The sequence below is a fragment of the Panthera onca genome, chromosome B1 (genome assembly GCF_046562875.1).
Source record: "Panthera onca isolate mPanOnc1 chromosome B1, mPanOnc1 haplotype 2, whole genome shotgun sequence".
Taxonomy (NCBI): domain Eukaryota; kingdom Metazoa; phylum Chordata; class Mammalia; order Carnivora; family Felidae; genus Panthera; species Panthera onca.
In genome coordinates, this window is record NC_138342.1 from 33273667 (window position 1) to 33295656 (window position 21990).

Genomic DNA, 21990 nt, shown 5'->3' on the forward strand with positions numbered 1-21990 from the left:
AACCCTGATAAGACTCTGTTAAAAATTACCTCATCTGCAGAAAGGTTTAAAGCTCCTTCTCTATCCCCAACTATAATACAAGAAACGTCTCAAGAAAAAGGCTACTGCAGGAGATAATTTTTATTTTAAAGCCACCTCATGAATATGGAGAAATAAACAAACCACCCTTAATTTATAATCTAAAACTTGCCCCATGTTATATTTTTATATTTACCTTCCAAGTACATATTCCTAATTTCCCACTTCCCTTTCACAATCCCTTCAGTTATTAAAAATAATTTTTTTCATGTTTATTCATTTTTTGAGAGAGAGAGACAGACAGAGGACGAAGTGGGGGCAGAGAGAGAGGGAGACATAGAATCCGAAGCAGGCTCCAGGCTCTGAGCTGTCAGCACAGAGCCCGACACAGCGTGAGAGATCATGACCTGAGCTGAAGTCGGATGCTTAACTGACTGAGCCACCCGGGCGCCCTTCCCCTTCAGTTACTTTATTTTTTTATTTTTATTTTTTTTACATTTTATTTATTTTTGAGAAACAGAGTGAGACAAAGCGTGAGCGGGGGAGGGGCAGAGAGAGAAGGAGACAGAATCTGAAGCAGGCTCCAGGCTCTGAGCAAGCAGTCAGCACAGAGCCCGATGCGGGGCTTGAACCCACAAACCGTGAGATCATGACCTGAGCCGAAGTCGGACGCTCAACCGACTGAGCCACCCAGGTGCCCCCCCCCCCGCCCCTTCAGTTACTTTAAAGCAGCCATGGAAGGGCACATGGGTGGCTCAGTCAGTTAAATGTCTGACTCTTGATTTTGGCTCAGGTCATGGGTTCACGGTTGTGAGATCAATCCCTCTGTCGGTTGTGAGATCAATCCCTCTGTCGGGCTCAGTGCAGAGCATGGAGCCTGCTTGGGATTCTCTCACTCCCTCTCTCTCTGCCCCTCCCTGCTCAGGCTCTTTTCCTCTATCTCTCAAAATAAATAAATAAACTTTAAAGTAGCCATAGACAAAAAGTAGCAAAAGGTCAAGTTTTACTAAAAGGCTGAAATGAAAGCAGTTAAACAAAGTATGCAAGGATAACGACACATATATATTGGTAGAAGAGTAATAAAAACATCTAACGATTATTGAGTACTTGTACCAAGCACCATTCTAAGTGTTTTTATGTGGATTAATTCAATTAATCCTCATAGTCACCCAAATAGGACTATTACATTTATTAAACAGATGAGGAAACTAAAGCACAAAAATATTATTTTATTTAAGCTTCTTTTTTTTTTTTTAACGTTTATTTATTTTTGAGACAGAGAGAGACAGAGTGCGAATAGGGGAGGGGCAGAGAGAGAGGGAGACACAGAATCCGAAACAGACTCCAGGCTCTGAGCTGTCAGCACAGAGCCCGACGTGGGGCTCGAACTCACGGACTGTGAGATCATGACCTGAGCCGAAGTCGGACGCTTAACCAACTGAGCCACCCAGGTGCCCCTATTTAAGCTTCTTAAGGTGATGGAGCTAGGAAATGGTGGAGTTGGGATGTGAAAATGTGTACTTCTTTTCCAAAATCCATGCACTTAACCTCCATACTGACATTGAAGGTCAAAGTAAAATAATAGGACAATATGGAAATAACACATTACAGTCTTAAAGCATTAAATGTTGATATAAGAAAACATTATATGAAGATGTAAGTACCAACCTATAAAAGAACAGGTATACACAGCAAGTAGATCGACAAAATACTCATAAAGAAATATCAAAATGTGGATAATGACTCTTTCTCTCCCTTACATTTCCTAAAGTTTCAGCTTGCTTTTTTTTTTTTTTTTTTTTAAAGAAAGAGAGAGAAAATGACAGGGTAGGGCAGAGAGAGAGGGAGAGAGAATCTTAAGCAGGCTCCACACTCAGCACAGAGACCAATGGGAGGCTCCATCTCATGACCCTGAGATCATGACCTGAGCCAAAATCACGAGTTGGATGCTTAAGTGACTGACCACCCAGGTACCCCAAGTTTTAGCTTTTTACAATGAACATTTAAGTATTCTTTTAATCAGAAGAAAAGCTATTTAAGGCAAAAAAAAAAATTTAAGGAAAGATACTTGTCATACATTTAATGCAGTGGTTCTATTTTATAGATTATAAGGTCAGTGGTATCAAATACAATGATGACAAAAGGTCCTCTCATGAAAATGGGAGGCTAGACATTAAAAGCAATACCCCAGATCCCAGGTCATGCACCTCAACCAAAAAACTGGGATGAATATATGCTAGTCAGTATAAATCTGATTTGACACTTACGAATATGACACATTTCTCTGTGTGCAGATTTAGAATTGTTAAGAGACAGATTTCCATGGCCCAGTAGCCTCCTTAACTGAACACTGTTAAAGTCTTTCTCACAAACTCATTTACCAGAGTAGCAGTTCTTGTAAATAACACAAGTAACAAAGACATAGTGTTGATCAAACTGTTGTTAAATGTGTTACTAATTCTTCTTAGCCTAATGAAATGATTACACAAAAATCAACTTTAACCTTTTCCCTTGCTTTTCTAGTGTGCTATATAATCCGATGATGTCATCAGGGTTGTTTCTGAGGCTTGCATTGTTTTTGCTCCTCTGCTTTTCAATGATTTTCTCCTTCCTTCCTTATTAGTCTTAAGAACAGTACGTTTTATTCCTTGTGTCCAAAGTTAACTATTTCACCTACCCCCATTTTCCACTGCTTCTGCTGGGATAGAATTCCTTTAAGAAGAAATCCTTTACCTTAAAATAGGTTTTCCTACCTTGAAAAACTCACCAGAAACTTTACCCTAGTGTGTCAATGATTTTTTTCCCCAATGTACAAGTACAAAGATTATGACTTCTAGGCTATAAACACCTTGAGACCAGGGACTAAGTGTGGTAATTCTTTTATATTAGTCAGTACAGTTCTGAGAATGAAGAGAATGTACAATAAATATTGACTTATTTCTCAAATTAAACTATCAGCTTACAAATTTAATAAAAACTTTAGGAATCAGGGGACGCCTGGGTGGCTCAGTTGGTTAAGCGTCCGACTTTGGCACAGGACATGATCTCACGGTTCGTGGGTTCGACCCTAGTGTTGGGCTCTGTGCTGACAGCTCAGAGCCTGGAGACTGCTTTGGATTCTGTGTCTCCCTCTCTCTCTGCCCCTCCCCTGCTCATGCTTTGTCTCAAAAATAAATAAAACATTAAAAAAACCAAAAAACAAAAAACCAAAACTTTAGGAGTCAGTAGTCCTCTTGTCCTATTATTACCCTGTAAGGAAAAACGGTTTGATTTGGATATATCCAGAACTATTTGCATATACCCTGAACATCTGACTCAACAGCTATCAACAATGTGTTTTTCCTTCAAAAGACATCTCCCACGTTTTTTGTCTAAATATAAACTCTCAGCACAAGTTTGATCCTAAGGCAACCTCTTTATGATGTCGAAGTAAAAATATCAGAATGTATTTCATTCTTATGATGAAAGAGAAAAGGTAATCTTGAGGGAGAGATCAAAATTATAAAACCACCACTGCCAATAACCAGGCAACTAATAAGATATGCTGTTAAACACACTAGTTGATTATCCCATTCTTTGGTGAGACAGGTTAGTAGCAGCTACTGAATTTAAACCAGTTGGAGGGAAGAAAATGTACATAGATAAGGAAGAAACGCTAACCACAAATTTGCTAACCACAAATTCTAAATTCTGTGATAACTTTTGATTATTAATATTAATATTCAAAAATAATCTTGTTATAAACAAAGTTTCAGTTTGTTCCTCTAATTTCTTTCTCAGTTTGTTCTTCTAATAGTAGGGGAGGAGTATAAGGCAGAGAAAGGATAATACAAAGGATACAGAAAAGTTGCTTCTAAGTAAAAGTTGTCTGTCCTCTCCCCTCTCTCCTATCTTCCTACATGAAAAAGAAAAATGACTGGCTCCTACACTTAAAACACTTTTGTGTTTACCATGAGAAAAAATATACTCACGATCGTATCTGGGGTAGGTCTGTTTCTATTTTGTGGCCTGTATTTCTAAAAATTTGTATAGCAGCTTCTGCTACCTTGTCATCTTCCATTCTGAGGCACTGTAACAGGGACTCATATGTCTCTGCAGAGTGGAACGAGGTAGGATGTGTGAAAGACAGAACCTGGAGGAATAGATGTAGCTTTAGAAGTACAGACAATGGTTTTCATTCAAAGAAGAAAATTATTTTCTACTATAAATACAATTCAAAATTATGGGCTGCATATGCTAGCTATACAGAATAAAGATTTTATTTCATAGTCTCCTTTGTAATTTGTTGTGTTTAATGACATGTGAAAAGAAATACTGTGCAGTAGACTCCTTATGAGAGTTGATATATAGCCTTTGCCCTATTTTCTTCTTTACCTCTTAGTCTGTTCTGAAACTGGGAATGCAGAAAATGTGGCTCTTTTTTTATGGACTGTGATACTGTGATGTAAACAAAATGTTAACACAGAGCTTTATTTCACTGGCAAAACGATAGTCTAAAAGGAGTATTTTAAGTGAAATCCATCACAAAATTCCACTGGTCAAAACTATAAACAAAGAAGCCATAACTGTGAACTTTTAGTCACGATTAAAAACATGTACATTATTACTCCTTTATTTATTACTCTAGAAGTCCCAGTCTATCCCTAAGGAATTTATAGCAAGTTGGACATGTCTACGAAATTTACTTTCCATGAAGTGGAAACAACTTAGTTAGCATAATATCAGAGATAAAGGCTACAAGTGGAGAGGTGTGGGTAAGGGATGGAGTATGTAATCTTCATTAACTTACTTAATAAGCATTTATTTAATGGGTTATAAAGTAAAGAGATGGTCTCATTCGGTGAGATTCTTGCTGATAATATTTAGATAGTATGTTGACATGTTAGTAATAGGGTTGATAATATAAAACCTTGTAAATTTTACTTACAGAAAAATGGAGAATCAAATTTGAAAAAATGAATCAAAACTATGAAAAATGCTTACCTTCAAGATTTTACTCTTAAAACTATTTAAAAATATCTCATCATTAAAAATACAAAATCTTTCCATGAAATTAAAGACCATTCCAATACAATCCCATCACTCTCTTTTCTATCTAATGTCCATTGCACTGGTTTGTCTCTTCTCCCTCAGTTCACACATTATAGTTATCTAAATATCTCTTTCCTTCAATTTCCTCTTTACTCCATCTGATGAAAGCTCTGTTAAGTGCCATGCCATAATGAAAGCCAGAAGGAAAGACCCTGATAACACCTTTCTGCTCAAAGAACATTACCAATCTAAAACCAACCCTGTATCCCGTTATTCCCCAAAGCAATCCTTTTTTTTCAGTTAGGCTAGACTCCCAACAATCCCTAAAATATGCCAAGAATTATTCTCTTTCATGATGCTGTGTTACCTTAGATTAAGCCATATCTTGTCCACAAAGTCTTGCCTGATCTGCCTCTTACTAATTGCTCTATTTTCTGAATTCTTTGGCATAATATGAGTAGCAATTGTTTAAAAATTTCCTGATAAGACAGATACTGTCATATAATTCCTGTCAGCAGATGAAAGTTAAGACTAGATCATTTAGAACATACTGTTACAAGCACATGTTGTTAAATACAGGTATGCAAATGAGGAATGAAATAGCAAATCATCAAAACATGATTTTATAATGTAAAACAATTACATTATTGTAATGTGAAAGACATACATTTTTATAAAATATGATTTCTACTACAAATGTTTAATTTTTCAGTTTCCAATGAAATAAAGCCCAATCCTTGCATATCCTTAAGGGAATTGGAATTAAGACTGGAAATTCATGGAGACAGAATTATTTTAAAAGTACCTTAAGAAGTTCAAGTCCTGAACGAATAGCTGTATCTGGACTTACACCCTCCTCTTCATCATCTGCTGTTCCCTCTATTGATTTATTCATCAGTTTTACCAGTGCACTATTAAAATAAGAAAATCTAAATTAGCCACCTTAGTAGATCAGTAATTCCTAACTACATTGTGGTAGAACACATACAGAACCTAAACATTAGCTACAAGTACGTTCCTGGAGGAAAAAATTATTTTGTGACTTAAAAAAAAATGTTTATTTATTTTGAAAAAGAGACCTTGTGCGTGAGTGGGGGAGGGGTAGAGAGAGTAGAGAGAGAGGAAGAGAGAGAATCCAATGGCTCCATCCCACGAACTGCTGAGAGCATTACCCAAGCCGAAATCAAGAGGAGAATGCTTAATGGACTGAGCCACCAGGCAACCCTATTTTGTGACTTTTTAAACTTTGCTCCCAACTTGACAGCTGAGGTTTTTACTTTATCTACCCACAACCTTGCCGAAACTCCATGTACAACTCTACTGAAAAACAACAAGATTAAAATTGAATGATATGTACTGGAAAGATAATTTAACATTAATTTCTATATATAAAGAGATTGCTTACAACAACAGAAAAACAATAGATGGCAGTTGCTAAATGAAGAAATGACAATTCACTCAAAGTAAAAAACAAATGCATGGACAAAGGAGTTTAAATTAATCCTTGGTGATTAATTTACTGAATCAGTAATTCTATTCCTAAAGATTTAGAGAAAAGTTCATGAGAAGCATCATGTTATATTCATAAACAGATTCATCAATAAAAAAACATTTAATTGTCCAACATTATGGAATTAGTTTTTCAAACATACCTAACCACCACAAAACAGAACATTACCTGTGAATAAAAATCAGACTATGTAGCAACATGGTACTTTCAATTAATTAAATTAATTAATAAGCAAGGTGAACGCTTTTTAAAAATGTTTCTTTATTCTTGAGAGACAGAGATGGAGTGCAAGTGGGGAAGGGGCACAGAGAGAGGGAGATACAGAGTCGGAAGCAGGCTCCAGGCTTTGAGCTAGCAGCACAGAGCTGGGCATGGGGTTAGAACTCATGAACTGTGAGATCATGACCTGAGCTGAAGTCGGACACGTGCCCAATAGAGCCATCCAGGCGCCCCTGATTTTATTTTTTCAAATGTTTATTTATTTATTTTCAGAGAGAGAGAGAGAGAGAGAGAGAGCGAGCGAGCAGGTGAGCGCATGCACACACAGGAAGGGGCAGAAAGAGAGGGAAACAAAGAATCCCAAGCAGGCTCCATGCTCAGCATGGAGACTGACGCGGGGCTCGAACTCACAAACTGTGAGATCATGACCTGAGCTGAAATCTAAAGTCGGAGGCTTAACTAACTGAGCCACCCAGGCGCCCCAACGTGGTGTTATTTTAAGTAAAAAAAATATGATTTTTTTAAATCCTTAATTTAAATTTATTTTAAAGTTTTAATTAGTTAATATACAGTGCAATATTGGTTTTGGAAGCAGAATTCAGTGATTAATTACTTAAGGACAACACTCGGTGCTCATTACAACAAATGCCCTTTTTTTTTAAATTTTTGTTTCCCTTCCCTTATGTTTATCTGTTTTTTAATTTTTTAAAGAATTTTTAAATGTTTATTTAGTTTTTAGAGAAAGACAGAGTGTGAGCAGGAGAGGGACACAGAGAGAGGGAAACACACAATCTGAAGCAAGCCTCGGGCTCTGAGCTGTCAGCATAGAGCTGGACATGGGGCTTGAACTCACAAACTGTGAGATCATGACCTCAGCTGAAGTCGGGACGCTTAACTGACTGAGCCACCCAGGTGCCCCACAACAAATGCCCTTCTTAATACCCATCACCTACCTAGCCCATCCCCCCCCCCCCCCCCATCAACCCTCAGTTTGCTCTCTATCGTTAGGGGTCTCTTGTGGTTTGTTTCCCTTTCTTCTTCTTTTTCTCCCCTTTCCCTATTTTCATTTGTTTTGTTTTTTAAATTACACATATGAGTGAAATCATATGATATTTGTCTTTTTCTGACTGACTTATTTCACTTAGCATAAAATATTCTAGCTCCATCCATGTTGTTGCAATAGATGTGATTTTTGGTTTTGAGGCTGTTTCCTCATCAGTAAACTGAAAAAAAAACCAACAACCCTTATTTTGGGGGCATTAAATTATTACAGCAAATGACCTAATACATAGCAAATATTTAACAAATGGAAGTTAATCGTAACTGTTTCAGGTTAAAATTTTTCCCTTGGAAAAATACACATATTTTAGTCAAACTATTAAAAAATTTTAAGTATAAAATACATAAGGTACACAGATACATCTTCTATATAATTTAAACCACTTTTAGTACTTTTATTTCCCTTTTAACATCACAAGAATAATTTAAAAACTTCCTCAGGGGGCGCCTGGGTGGCGCAGTCGGTTAAGCGTCCGACTTCAGCCAGGTCACGATCTCGCGGTCTGTGAGTTCGAGCCCCGCGTCAGGCTCTGGGCTGATGGCTCGGAGCCTGGAGCCTGTTTCCGATTCTGTGTCTCCCTCTCTCTCTGCCCCTCCCCCGTTCATGCTCTGTCTCTCTCTGTCCCAAAAATAAATAAAAAACGTTGAAAAAAAAAATTTTAAAAACTTCCTCAGTATCTTCAATTGATAAACATTTTTTTAAAAAACAAATTAGGAGTGTATTAAACACTAGCTGGAAATATAATTTATGTATCATATAACTCACCTATTTAAAATGTATAATTCGGTGGTTTTTAGTTTATATTCACAGGGTTGTATAACCATTACCACAATCTAATTTTAGATTTCACCCCATTCCCCAAAAAATCCCTTTTCCAATAGGAGTCACTGCTGTTCACTCGTATCTCCTCTATTCCTAGTCATTTACTAATTTGCCTTCTGTTGCTACACATTTGCCTATTCTGAATATTTCATATCAATAGACTCATATGATATATACGTAGTCTTTTATGAGTGACTCCTTTCACCTAGCAAACTGTTCTTGAGGTTCATCCATGTTGTACTATGTATTAGTATTTCATTTACTTTAATCCTGAATAACCTTCTAGTATATGCATATAAGACAGTTTATCAGTTGATGGACATTTGAGTTTTTTTCTATTTTTTTTCAGCTATTATGAATAATGTTTCTGTAAACATTCATATCCAAGTATGGACATATATTTTCACTTCTCTTGGGCATATATTTGTGAGTGGAGTTGCTGGGTCATATAGTAACTCTGTTTTAACTTTTTTTTATATTTAAAGTTTATTTATTTTGAGAGAGAGAGAGAGTAAGCAGGGGAGGGGGCAGAGAGAGTGAGAGACAGAATCCCAAGCAGCCTCCATGTTGTCAGCACAAAGCACAATGTGGGGCTTGAACTCACAAACTGAGATCATGACCTGAGCTGAGATCATGAGTTGGACACTTCACCGACTGAGTCACCCAGGCACCACAAATGTTTATTTTTGAGAGAGAAAGAGCACAAGTGTGCATGAGTGGGGCAATGTGCACAAGGTGGGCAAGGGCAGACAGAGAGGGGGACAGAAGATCTGAAGTGGGCTCAGCACTGACAGCACAGAGCCTGATGCGGGGTTCAAACTCACAAACTGAGAGATCACAACATGAGCCAAAGTCACACGCTTAACTGACTAAACCACCTAGGCACCCCTCTATGTTTGAACTTACTGAGCAGCTGCCAAACTGTTTTCCAAAGCAGCTTCATCATTTTATATTCCCACCAGCAATATATGAGGGTAACAATTTTTTGACGTCTTCTCCCACTCATCTTTTTTATTATAGCCATACCAGTGGGTATAAAGTGGTGTTTCATTGTGAATATATATACATATATATATATACATATATATATATACATATATATACATATATATATATATGTATATATATGTATATATATATATAAATATTCCCATCTCCACAAAAAATTGCCTTATGCCCCGTGTGGTCAATCTCCTTTTTCCACACTGGCAATCACTGACCTGGTTTCTGTCACTATAATTTTACCTTTTCTAGAATTTCACGTATTTTGCGTCTGACATCTTTTATGTGACATAATTCTCTTGAGATTTCTCTACATTGCTGCATAGAATCAATAGTTTGTTCCTTTCTATTGCTGAGAAGTATTACATTGTATGGATTTATCACAGTATGTTTATCTAATTACCAACAGATGAACTTTAGAGTATTTCTAGTTTAAAGATATAAATAAAGCTGCTACAAGCAATTAACTTGAAGTCTTTATGGGAATTTAGGTATTCTTTTTTTGTAGGCAAATATCTAGTACTGTCATTCCTGAGTTGTATGGTAATATTATATGTATACTTAATGTTACAACAAACTATCTCCTGTATCACCAACACCTGGTTCAGTCAGTCTGAAATATCATCAATACTTGGTATGGACAGTATCTTTAATTTCAGCCATTCAAATGGGTATGTAGTGGTTTCTCACTGAAATTTGAATTTATATTTCCCTAATGAGTAATAATGTTGGTTGTCTTTTCCTGTGCTTATTTCCTATTTGTATATCTTACTTGGTGAAGTCTGTTCAAATCTGTCCCCTTTTTTTAAATTGGATCATTTATTGAGTAGGATGCTTAACTTAATGAGTTACCCAGGTGCTCCATCATTGTTTATGCTTTTTATGTCCTATTTAAGATATCTTGCTTACCCAGTATTTTGCTCTACAAGTTTTAGCTCTGACATATATTAAAAACAAAAGTTATTTCCAATTTGAGAAGAATATCTGAAGTATGCTTTCTATTTGGACGAAATCCTGTAAAATGATACACGAATTTAACAAGATTACAAATGTGTTTGAAAAAATTTATGAGTGTATCTAATTATTTTTAAGAGGTTATGCATGCATTTATTTAATAAGTATTTACTGACAACCTATTATCTGCCAAGTCTTAGGGTCTATCCTGGAAATACAGTGCAAAACAATACAGTGCATCATCTCTGCCTTCATTATAATGTGGGTGGATCATCATTATGAGTCAATAAGCTGTAAGAGACCCAAGTCTTAAAACCAGGACCGCAGTCCTTTCTCTTATAAAAGTATTTTCGTTTCTAAATTAGAGAAATAATACATACTCCATATGCTTCATAGGGGTATCATGAAGCAAAAGATTATCACCAATTCAAGTGTCTGTTCAAAATTGCTTGGGAAGTCTTCTATGTGTCTCTTTCTCTTTTAATTTGTATAACAACTGTTATAAATCTTCACTATTCTAACTCAGGTCTAAATTCTTCCACTGAGCAGACTACTTATATTACTTTTAACCTGACAGAGAATAAAGGAGGCCATGAGTGAAAACTAATTTTCTATACCCTATCTTCTAAATTCCTCTAATTTGTATCTATCATTTTTTCATATCATGGAGAAGATTTTCTTCTTTCTGCTCTTCTTCTTTAGGGATGTTGCATTATAATTCTACCCCCCTTCCCCCATCTTCAGCCTCTCTTCTTTTCTATTAGCACCTCTCAAAGGTATTTAAATATTCAAAATTCATTAAAAACAACAAAAGACCCTTCCTCAGGCTTACTCTCTTTCCATTATCTAATTTTTCTCTTTAACATTTTATAGCTAAACTGTCCACAGTGGCTGTCCTACATCCCAATTTACCTCCTAAAGCAGACTTTGGAAGTGTAACAAGTTATTTATCCCTTGGATTTTCTCCTATCTCAAGGCTGCAGAGTGGACCCTATTAGGATCCTGTTGAGCTAAGTCAATCACCTCTGGGCTTGAGCAGTCTTCTCTGCTCAATTTTTATCATTTTCTCTGTGTACCATGATGTGGATGTTGGGAAGGGCTATCTTATGCTCTTCTCAATCCTTGGTAAACTGGGCTTGCCCCTGATACTCCAAAGAAACTATCCTGGCCATAGTGACGTTTTTCCTTTTTCTAAATCCAATGGATGATTTTTAGTATCTATTTTACTTCCGGATAGCATCTGACCTCTCCAACTTTTAGTCCCTCTTTAGCTTCTGTGTTACCACTCTTTCCTGATTTTCCATTTAAAATTTTTTAAAAAATGTTTATCTATTCTTGAGAGAGAGACAGAGACAGAGTGTGAGTTGGGGAGGGTCAGAGAGAGAGGGAGACACAGAATCTGAAGCAGGCTCAGGGTTCTGAGCTGTCAGCACAGAGCCTGACGCGGGGCTCGAACTCACAAACTGTGAGATCATGACCCGAGTTGAAGTCGGACTCTTAACCAATTGAGCCACCCAGGTGCCCCTGATTTTCCACTTTTGACCATGCCTCCTTAAAAACAATTTTTTTTTTTTAAATTGAAGAATTGACATACAATCTTATATTAGTTTCAGGGGTAGAGGAGAGTGACTTGATATTTATAAACATGAAATGGTCACAATAAGTCTAGTTACCATCTGTCACCATACTATATTGTCAAATTTTTAAAAAATTTAATGAATTCCTTATCTTGTAGCCAACCTCTTAATTAATTTTCCTTAGGATTCAGTCTTCAACCTTTTTCTTTTAAAATTTTACCCTCTCCCTGAAGGTAAAATTTTACTCCTCTCTCCCACTATTACAATCACTACTTCACTTTCAACCACTATCTATGGATAAATAACTAACTGGAGCACACATATGTGTATTTGTATAAACACAAGTCTGGGGAAAATATACTAAAGAAAAATTGGTTATATTTAGGATGATTTTCTACTATCCTCATTCTTTTCTTCCAAAATCCTTCATTATGGTTAAAGCACATAGAACTTTCCAACTACTTCTTAATTGCCTTTGTTTTTGTCTATTTATTCTTCCTAGAATAGCTACTAAAGTTCATTTGGTAATTACTATGTGCGAGGCACTGTGCTAAGTGTTTTATATATCCATGTTATTTAAGCCTCTCAACAATTCCAGTTGTTATTTTATCGCTGTGTATTGTTATTGTATTGTAAATGTATTATTATCCTTATTTTAAAGGTGAGGAAATTAAAGCTCAGAGTAGCTTAAATAATCTACCCAAGGACACAGGGCTAGTGGCCTGTTCTTCTGCAATCTCCACCTGACTACTCTCCATAATTCCTACTGATCTTTCACTACCCATTTTATGTGTGATCTATTTCAGAACCTGCTCTAATAACAAATTCATCCCACACAATTTGGGTTAAATAACTATCCTTCCCTAGTTACCCAATGTATTTTACAAATTGCTCCATTAAATGTGTGTTAAATGAAGAAACAAACCCTCTATTCACAATAGTCCATAAAGATTTGGTTACACAGAAAGAATATTATATGACATATTTCTCATTAAAATAAACTAGAATTTTGCATGAAAGTAGTCTCTCAGAAACCCTAACCATAAGTTGATTTCTCTGAGCCCAAACATGATGCTACTGAAAAAGCAGTGTTTGGTCTGTTAAGACTGGAGATCAACCACTAGCTTTACTATAATTTACTAAAGTAATGAAACCCTGTGAAGCCTCATGGAGACAAAGAGCAAATGCCATTATATGTATCTTTCAAAGTCAATACGCAAAGGCAGAGCACTATCTACATGTACTATATCCTGATTTACCCCATTAAAATCAAATGGCATAGAGCAAAGGACACTGACATCAAAAATAATAAATGTGTTGGTGGGAATATAAATATATGGTATGACCACTGTGGAAAATAGTAGGGAGGTTCATCAAAAAATTAAAAACAGAAATATATGGTCCAGTAATTCCACTACTGGGTATTTACCCAAAGAAAATGAAAACGCTAATTTGAAAAGATATATGCATCCCTATGTTTACTGCAGCATTTTTTATAATAGTCAAGACATGGAAGCAACCTAAGTGTCCAATGGCAGATGAACGGATAAAGATGTGGTATGTGTATGTATGTATGTGTACACACAGGAATAATATGCAGCAATAAAAAGGGATGAGGTCTTGTCATTTGCAACCACATGGATGGACCTAGATGATATTATGCTAAATGAAATAAGTCAGAGAAAGACAAGTATGATTTATGATATTTTTGATTTACTCATGTAGAATGTAAAAAAACAAATGAATAAACAAACTAAAAGCAGAATCAGACCTATAAATACAGAGAACTGATGGCTGCAAGAGGGAAGGGGGATGGGCAAAAGGGGTGAAGAGGAGTGGAAGATATAGGCTTCGAGCTATGGAATACATCATCGGAATAAAAGGTACAGTGCAGGGGATGTAATTAATGATATTGTAACAGCGCTGTATGGTGACAGATGATAGTTATATTTGTGGTGAGCCATAGCATATGGTATAGAGATGCCAAATCACTATGCTGTACACCTGAAACTAATTAACATTGTGTCTGAAATATACCCAAATAAAAAAAAATTAAAACAGAGGTGCCTGGGTGGCTCAGTTGGTTAAGTGCCTGACTCTTGATCTCAGCTCAGGTCTTGACTCAGGATCGTGGATTCAAGCCCTGCACTGGGCTCTGCATTGGGTGAAAAGCCAATTAAAAAATAAATAAGTAAAAACAAAAAAATTAAAATAAAATTACTTCCATCCTTTGGAAAAATAAAATAAATCTAGGGTTTTTGTCATTACCCAGCTGTGAACAAACCACTTACTCTCTGAAAACCTTACTTTTCTAAGCTCCAACTCTTAATTTCAGCTCAGGTCATGATCTTGTGGTTGGTGAGTTCGAGCCCCATGTCAAGCTCTCTGCTGTCAGTGCAGAGCCCACTTCAGATCCTCTGTCCTCCTCTCTCTTTGCACCTACCCCACTCACTCACTCTCTCAAAAATAAACAAACATTAAAAAAAAAGAGAAAAAGGTAGACAGACATTGCTGTTATAAGCTGAATTGTGTACCCCCAAATTAAATGTTGGAGTCTAATCTACAGTACCTGATAATGTGAGTATATTTGAAAGTAGGGTCTTAACACAGATAATTAAGGTAAAATGAGGTGAAATGTGTGAGCCATTATTCAATATAATTATTGTTCTTATAGGAAGGGAAGATTAGGACACAGATAAAGTAAGACCCTATAAGGAGACAGTGAGAGGAGGCCATCTGCAAGTCAAGAAGAGAGGCTTCAGAAGAAATCAAACTTGATGGCACCTTGATCTTTGACTTGTGGCCTCCAGAACTGTGAGAAAAATTAATTTCAGTTGTTAAAGTCACTCAGTCTGTGGTATTTTGTTATGGCAGCCCTAGAAAACCAATACAACTGGCATTTCAATACAACCAAAGCAGTAATTCACATACAGTGAAATAACTAATAGCTAGAATCAGGTCTCCTAATCCAAAGCTATTTAAAAAGAAAACCAATAAAGGTTGCCTGGGTGGCTCAGTTGGTTAAGCATCCGATTCTGGCTCAGGTCATGATCTCGTGGTTCGTGAGTTGGAGCCCCATGTTGGGCTCTGTGCTGACAGCTCGGAGCCTAGGGCTCCGCTTCAGATTCTGTGTCTCCCTCTTTCTCTCAAAAATAAATAAACATTAAAAGAGAGAGAGAGAGAGAGAGAGAGAGAGAGAGAGAGAGAGAGAGAACCAATAAAAACAAAAGAAAACAGAGAGAGAGAACCAGTAAGTACTATATAGTGACCCAACATGAAAAGGAAGATATACAGCTTGTCTACAGGAAAAATGATTAGTGCAAGGGAAAAGTATTCACAGAAGTTTACAACAGAAATCATCAGAAACAACTGAAATGCATGAAATTATGGGAAACACTTAATAAAAAACAATAGCTGTTAATGTCTATTGTGCCAGGCTTCTTAGTTTTTACGTTATCTCTAATTCTGACAATCATATGACAAGGAGATGTTATACACATATTAAAGTTAAAAATAAAATTAAGAATTCAGATAGATTACCAGGCTTCTTCAAAGACACAAACTGGTATGTAGCAGACACATGCTGTGACACCAGATTTGTCTAATGGCAACTTGTTCTCTTTTCAAAATACTATTCTGTTTTCACATATCTCAACTGAACAGTGATACAATACATACTACAGGGATGTTGTGTGGCCATCAAAATGGCTAAGAAAACTCAAAGATTGACTGACAGCCTATAGATTTAAAAATTTCTTCTTTTTCCATTTTTTGCGTTCTAGGGTTTTCTTTGATGAGCACAGATAGGCTAAAAATAAAACACAAGAACTCTAAAAAAATTAAAATCATTGAAGTAAGTCAAAGACTAGAAAATGAGTAAGCCCTTCTTTCAACTTGAATGATATATTAAAAAGGTATACAGGGAGACTTTTTAGGTTTTCTTAGGGACCCAGAATTTAAACTTACCACACTGTGGTTTCAGACCATATGCTATTTTTGAGTGAATAGATTTCCTGGCTTACCTTATGGCTTCTGAATCAATGTGCACAGGTGCAATTCTTTCCAACAGAAATTTGACCATCTCTAGAAAAGGGTTTGTTGGCTGCTTAGGATTTGCAAGTTTTCGAGCTATTTCTCTCTATAGAAGGGAAAGATTTTACCGTAAGTATGATTCACATTCATATTTTTCAAAATAAAAGTGACTATAGGTATCAAAAGCATTTAAAGATTCAAAACCAGCAGAATCTGCTTTAGACTTGACTAAATTTCTGCTTTAGACCCTGACTAGAATTATATACTCATTAGGTTATCACTGCAAAATCTGTACTGTGAAGGACAGAAAGGGGATAACATTGTGTGATTTATGCCTTTTATCCTATATTTCTCCCATGAAATTATTGCTTAGTAAACAATCTTTTTTAATGCTCTTTCAAAAAGTTAACAATTAATACTTTCATGGGTATCTTTTATTAGTTTATTTCATAATTTGACAGAATATTATGCTTTCAGTTAATGATTTGTCTTTTTAAAGAGGGGGAGATTCATAAGTACGTAATTATTTATAAAATTTTTAGTTCTGGAAAAACATAGGTGATTCCAAAGATGGTGGCATTACATCAAATAGTTCCTACAAAGAAAACATGTTATTGCTGGAGTTTCTAAAGAATATATTGGGACTTTATTAGAGAGCCTGATTCTCCCAAAGACAAGGTTAAATTCACAAAGTGCTGGGCACTGGGGGAAGAAGTTTAATCACAAATTTAATCAACACAATTTAATCAACATTTAATGAATATTTCTGCTGAATAAATATAAATTTTGGGTGAGAAGATAATGCATATTAAAAGTACATCCCAAACTATAAAGCAGTAACAAATAATAGTCACTTTATATGTTTTTTCATAAAAAACATAAAAAAATATATATTCAGGGGACAAGGGAAAAATGAAACAATTTCTACTATAATTTCAGTGATATCTTGACACAAGTTAATTTTATAAAGACAATATTAAATTGGATACCATCCATGTTTCTCATTAGAGTGTAAGTCTCGGGAAAACTTATTAGTCATTAAGAGATGCTTGATTTATTTTGCAAACTATAATTAACTTAGCAAAACTTTAGCATTTGAGAAAATAAAAATAATTTAGTCAGTGTTCAGTCCTTACATACTTTGCTCTAACCCACAGGTATACATTTTAAATCTGAATTTAAGTACAGTTACTATCTTTTGAAATCAAATTTGTTTTGTGCAGGTCTCCCCAAAAGGGGACTTTTTTTTTTTTTTTTATCCCTAGCATAAAATTTAATTGCTTTAACCTAAAATAAAGTCAGTGATCATTTAATAACAAATAAGCCTACTGGAAAATTGCTAGGCAAACTATACTAGTCAGTACCCTGGAATAGGTTACAAAAAAGAAAAAAAAACTAGGCATTAAGAGAGACACTTATGGTACTAGAGACAAGCATAGAAAAAATAAAGGAAATGCTAAAGGGAAAAAGAATAATTCACAATTACATAAACCTAGTAATAATACCATATAAAATACACCTATGTACATAACAACACTAGATATAATTAACTTTTAAAACCTAATGTTTTTATATTCCAATATAACCTTACATTTAAGTAATCTTTCATAATAATTATTGTATGTGATAATCTTAAGTGATACTGGGAATACGCAGCAAGCCAAATTAGTTTGCAGCAACAAAAACCAACTAGTTTGTAGCTTTGTTTTCTTTATGCAATTAAGAAAAAAAAAAAAAAAACACCCACACATACTTCCAATGCACAAACAGAAACATCTAAGACCAACAAGAAGTTTCATAACTGACAAAGCTTCAAACAGAAGTAATCATATGTAATCATTTTAGGAAATGACAGCAGAATGAATAAAGAAAATGAATTCTTTCTGCATCTCTGACAATGTTTCCAAAATTTCTCATCAACTATGCTAACACTACAGATTGATACTATTACTGATACATATTTACTAGTTACAGAAATTGTTTAGTATATTAAGCACTCTTAAAGAATGTCAAACAAATAAATAGTCCCTATTCTCCACAAGCTTATAATTTTTTAATCCTGTTATTATAACACTAAAGAGCTTAAAAATTCTGCATTTATATATCTCCTTTGTTCTTCATACTTTTCCTTTCTCATTTTGACAATAAAAAATATAAATGTTTGTTAAAAACATTGTACTCTTTCACATACACAGTAAGTATCTCCTCTCATATACTTTGCTGTTTTCCTAATCAAAATGTCTCCTAGATTTAACATTATCAATTTTCACAGTTGGAATCAGTAAACTAGATAAAGCATAATTTCTCACAAGAAGCAGCTTCTGAAGGTTTAACTTTCATGATTCAGTGACCTGTTCTTTTCAGTTCCTAAACATAATTCCAATGTGTGTGTATGGAGGGCAGGGTGGACTTCCCCCAATCAACAAGCAATTCTCCAAACACCAGCAGGGTGTCCTACAATTCAACTCAATTCCGACACTGTCTATCCAAGATAGGATTGGTTCCCACAGGTTAAGGGTTCAGTCTTAAGGGACTGCCTCCCACCCCTGCCCCTGCCCCTGCCCCTGCCCAGGTGTAAGCCCAGGTAGTTACCTATACTTCCGACCAACTGGCTGTAAATCTAGGTTCCCATAACCCCCTCCTTCCTTGGGTCTGATTAACTTGCTAGAGTAGTTCTTGTAACTCAGAGCAATATTTTACTTACCAGATTACTATAAAAGGATATCTAACTAAGGAATAGTCAGATGAAAGAGATGCATAGGGCAAAGTATGTGGAAAGGACAGGGAGCTTCCATTCCTTCTGCGAGTCTGTCACTCTCCCCAAATCTCTACATGTCCACCAACCCGGAAGCTCTCTGAACTTTGTCTTTTTTAGTTTTTATGGAGGATTCAATACATAGGTTGATTGATCAAATCATTGGCCACTGGTGACTGACCTCAGTTTCCAACCCTCTTATCATGTAATTGGCTCCAGAGGCAACCAGTCCCCATCCTTAGGCCTAGTTGCTAAAGGCACCACATTAACATAACAAAAGACACCTACGTGGCTTTCTGCACTTTGGTAACTTAAAGGGTTTTTACTTCTGTACCAGAAATGGGGGACAAAGACCAATATATATTTCTTACTATAAATCACATCACCCCTGTATATTCTAACTATAGAAAGATTAAATTAAAAGAAAACAGGAAACATTTGATGATTGTTACTAAATAGCATGCATTAGCATCTCTCTCCCTTTCCATTCTTTTCTTTACCTCCTCCAGGAACTATACCAACCAGTCTTGAATTCCAGACTTCTAAACACAACTGCTGAGAGGCCACACATCATTATCTTTTTCTATCCCTCCAATATCTTCTCCGATATCCAGTTACTGAGGCTAGAAATACAGCCAGTCATTCTTGATGTAGTGGTCTAATCCCTACTTACATAATTGTTAAGATTCAATTCAGGAACCACTTATTCTCGAATAAGCTATTCCAATTTCCACCCTGGCCTGGAATGGGGGCTGTTCCTTTGTGTTACAAAGGACACGATTCTTTCAGAATACTTACCACGCTATATTCTCTATTGAAATATTTGTCTGCCTCTGTCACCTAAACTACAACCTCAGTGAGAGACTATGTATAATACAATTTACTAAATTATGCAGTGCATTATAATGGTGTAGGCTTGATCAAGGGACAACCCAAAATTTGGCCTTCAGAAGATACAATGCATATTCAGATAACCCTGTAGAAGGGTTTTTTAAGGTGTGATCTGTGAAGTACTCTAGCAGAATCACTTTGAGACCGTTAAAAAGATGGAGATTTGTGATCCCTTTCCACTTATTTTAAGAACTGCCAGTGTTATGTATATGTAGTACCACAAAAATTACCATTTATTTACATCTTATGGGGTAGCGCAAGGGTCTTATTTTAAGTCATACACAAAATTTCATTTCATCTTACTCTAACAATCTCATGAGGTTGATAATATTTACAGATGAAGAAAAGGAGGCTCAGAAATACTGAGTAACTCACTAACAGTCACAATGGTAGTAAATGGTACAGCTGGAATTTAAACCTAGGACTGTCTCAAATGCTCCATTAATAAGCTTCCTGGAAAATCTTGAAATTTAGGAGCCATGGTCATGCTAGAGCATCAAATAGCAAGCAGAGCTCATGCTATAGCAAATATGTGATCCTTCTCTAGAATAAAGGTGTGGAAACTCAATACCTGAAGTCCAAAGGGAAAGCAAACCTGAACAGCAGACACTGCAATACCACTGTTCATCCTCTCTCACTATACCATTGTGTATATATGTATTAAGCCATAGTATGGGTCTATTGTTACTCCTTGCTCAAAGTATTAGATCTCCCTTCCTACAAAACTCTTGTTACTGAGTAATGTTCACTTCTTGAGAAGAAGTGATTGTCATTTAGAAAAAAAGGAAGTGGTGATACATACACATTAGTAGGGGATAGAGAGAAATTCTGAGAATGAAAGCTACACAGAATGACAGAAACTAAATTTTGTGTATTTCTTTATTCTTTTCTTCTATTTCAGAATGAGAGCAGCAGGAAAAAAGAATGTGATAATAGAGGATGTATATAACTAATAACAGTAGCCCTTGGGGAGAAGGACAAAAGGATATAGATATTCTGGAAAATGGCAAAAACTAACAGTGGTGTTTTCCTGAGTGTTTAAAGAGTATTATAAATCTTATTTTATGCTCAATATACAGATAAGTTAAATAATGTGCTCAGAATACACAATGCTCATGTAAAAGCCAGAAAACAAATTACTGTGAAACCATTCACCAAAGAAAACAAACTAAAAAATGTGAAGAGTCTTCTAGAATAGACTTCTATTAGCTATTCTGTGGACCATTGCCTAAAATATCTTCAGAATAATTTCCCCTCCAAAAAAGTATCATCACCTTGCTCTTTCCAGTGCAACTGCAGTCCTCATCTCTACTTTCCTGGTTGCTAAAATCAGGAGCACTGATTGGCTACACTGCATGGCTGTGGTATTCATCCTGAGATATTTTGGTTACAAACATCTGTTTTGCATATACTTTTTGGATTTAGAAACTTTTATGGTCTGACAAATAGTAGGAATTCATGTTATTGCCATTTTTTCAAACTCAAGCTTAATTTCTGTTTCTCTCAGACCAAAAACACCACCTGATTGTTCTTTCTCAAGGTGCACATTTGTTGAGCAGTACTCAGTTTGAACTGGCTCTTCCGGTAAACAATGGAATGTATAGAAAGAACACAATTGTGGACTTATGATAGATCTAGACTCTATCTGAAGCTCAGCCACTATCACCAGATGTAAAATACTGGATAAGAAACCTTAAAATTCAATGTCTTTATTTGTAAAATCAAATGCTTAAACCAACTATTTCTAAGGTCTTTTCAAGCTATTTCATTCTATGATCCAATTATATTAGTTGATGCCCTGCAGGACACAGCACTCTGGAGCTAGAATTCTAAATCCCAAAGAAGTAAATGAAACCTTTAAACGTTTTCGGCAAACCACTCATTCAGAAGTGCAAAGGTTGAGGGAGTCTGGGTGGTTGGTATATCCATATTCCCAGACCCAAAAGAAGAGTCCACTGTTCTCTTCCCTAACTTGGCTTCCCCTCATCTTTTCCTAATTCCTGGTCTTTTTAGATCCACTTAGAGACCCAGTATCCCTAGAATGAATAAAAAATACCTATACCATGCTTTCATACCATTTCTTATACACATGTATCATAGTCCTCATCCCTTTATTACA

The 21990-nt window shown here is 35.9% G+C and overlaps 1 protein-coding gene across 2 annotated transcripts in view; it reads right to left on the bottom strand.

Annotated features, from left to right (window-relative positions):
- PDS5A (PDS5 cohesin associated factor A) overlaps window positions 1-21990 on the bottom strand; it is a 137664-nt gene that overhangs the window by 44576 nt on the left and 71098 nt on the right. For both annotated transcript variants that reach the window (XM_060655208.3, XM_060655207.3), the window contains exons 17-19: window positions 16216-16331; window positions 5855-5960; window positions 3990-4150 (exon numbers count right to left, since the gene is read on the bottom strand). In XM_060655208.3, coding sequence (XP_060511191.1) covers window positions 3990-4150; window positions 5855-5960; window positions 16216-16331 — 383 coding nt within the window. The remainder of the gene's footprint in view (window positions 1-3989; window positions 4151-5854; window positions 5961-16215; window positions 16332-21990) is intronic.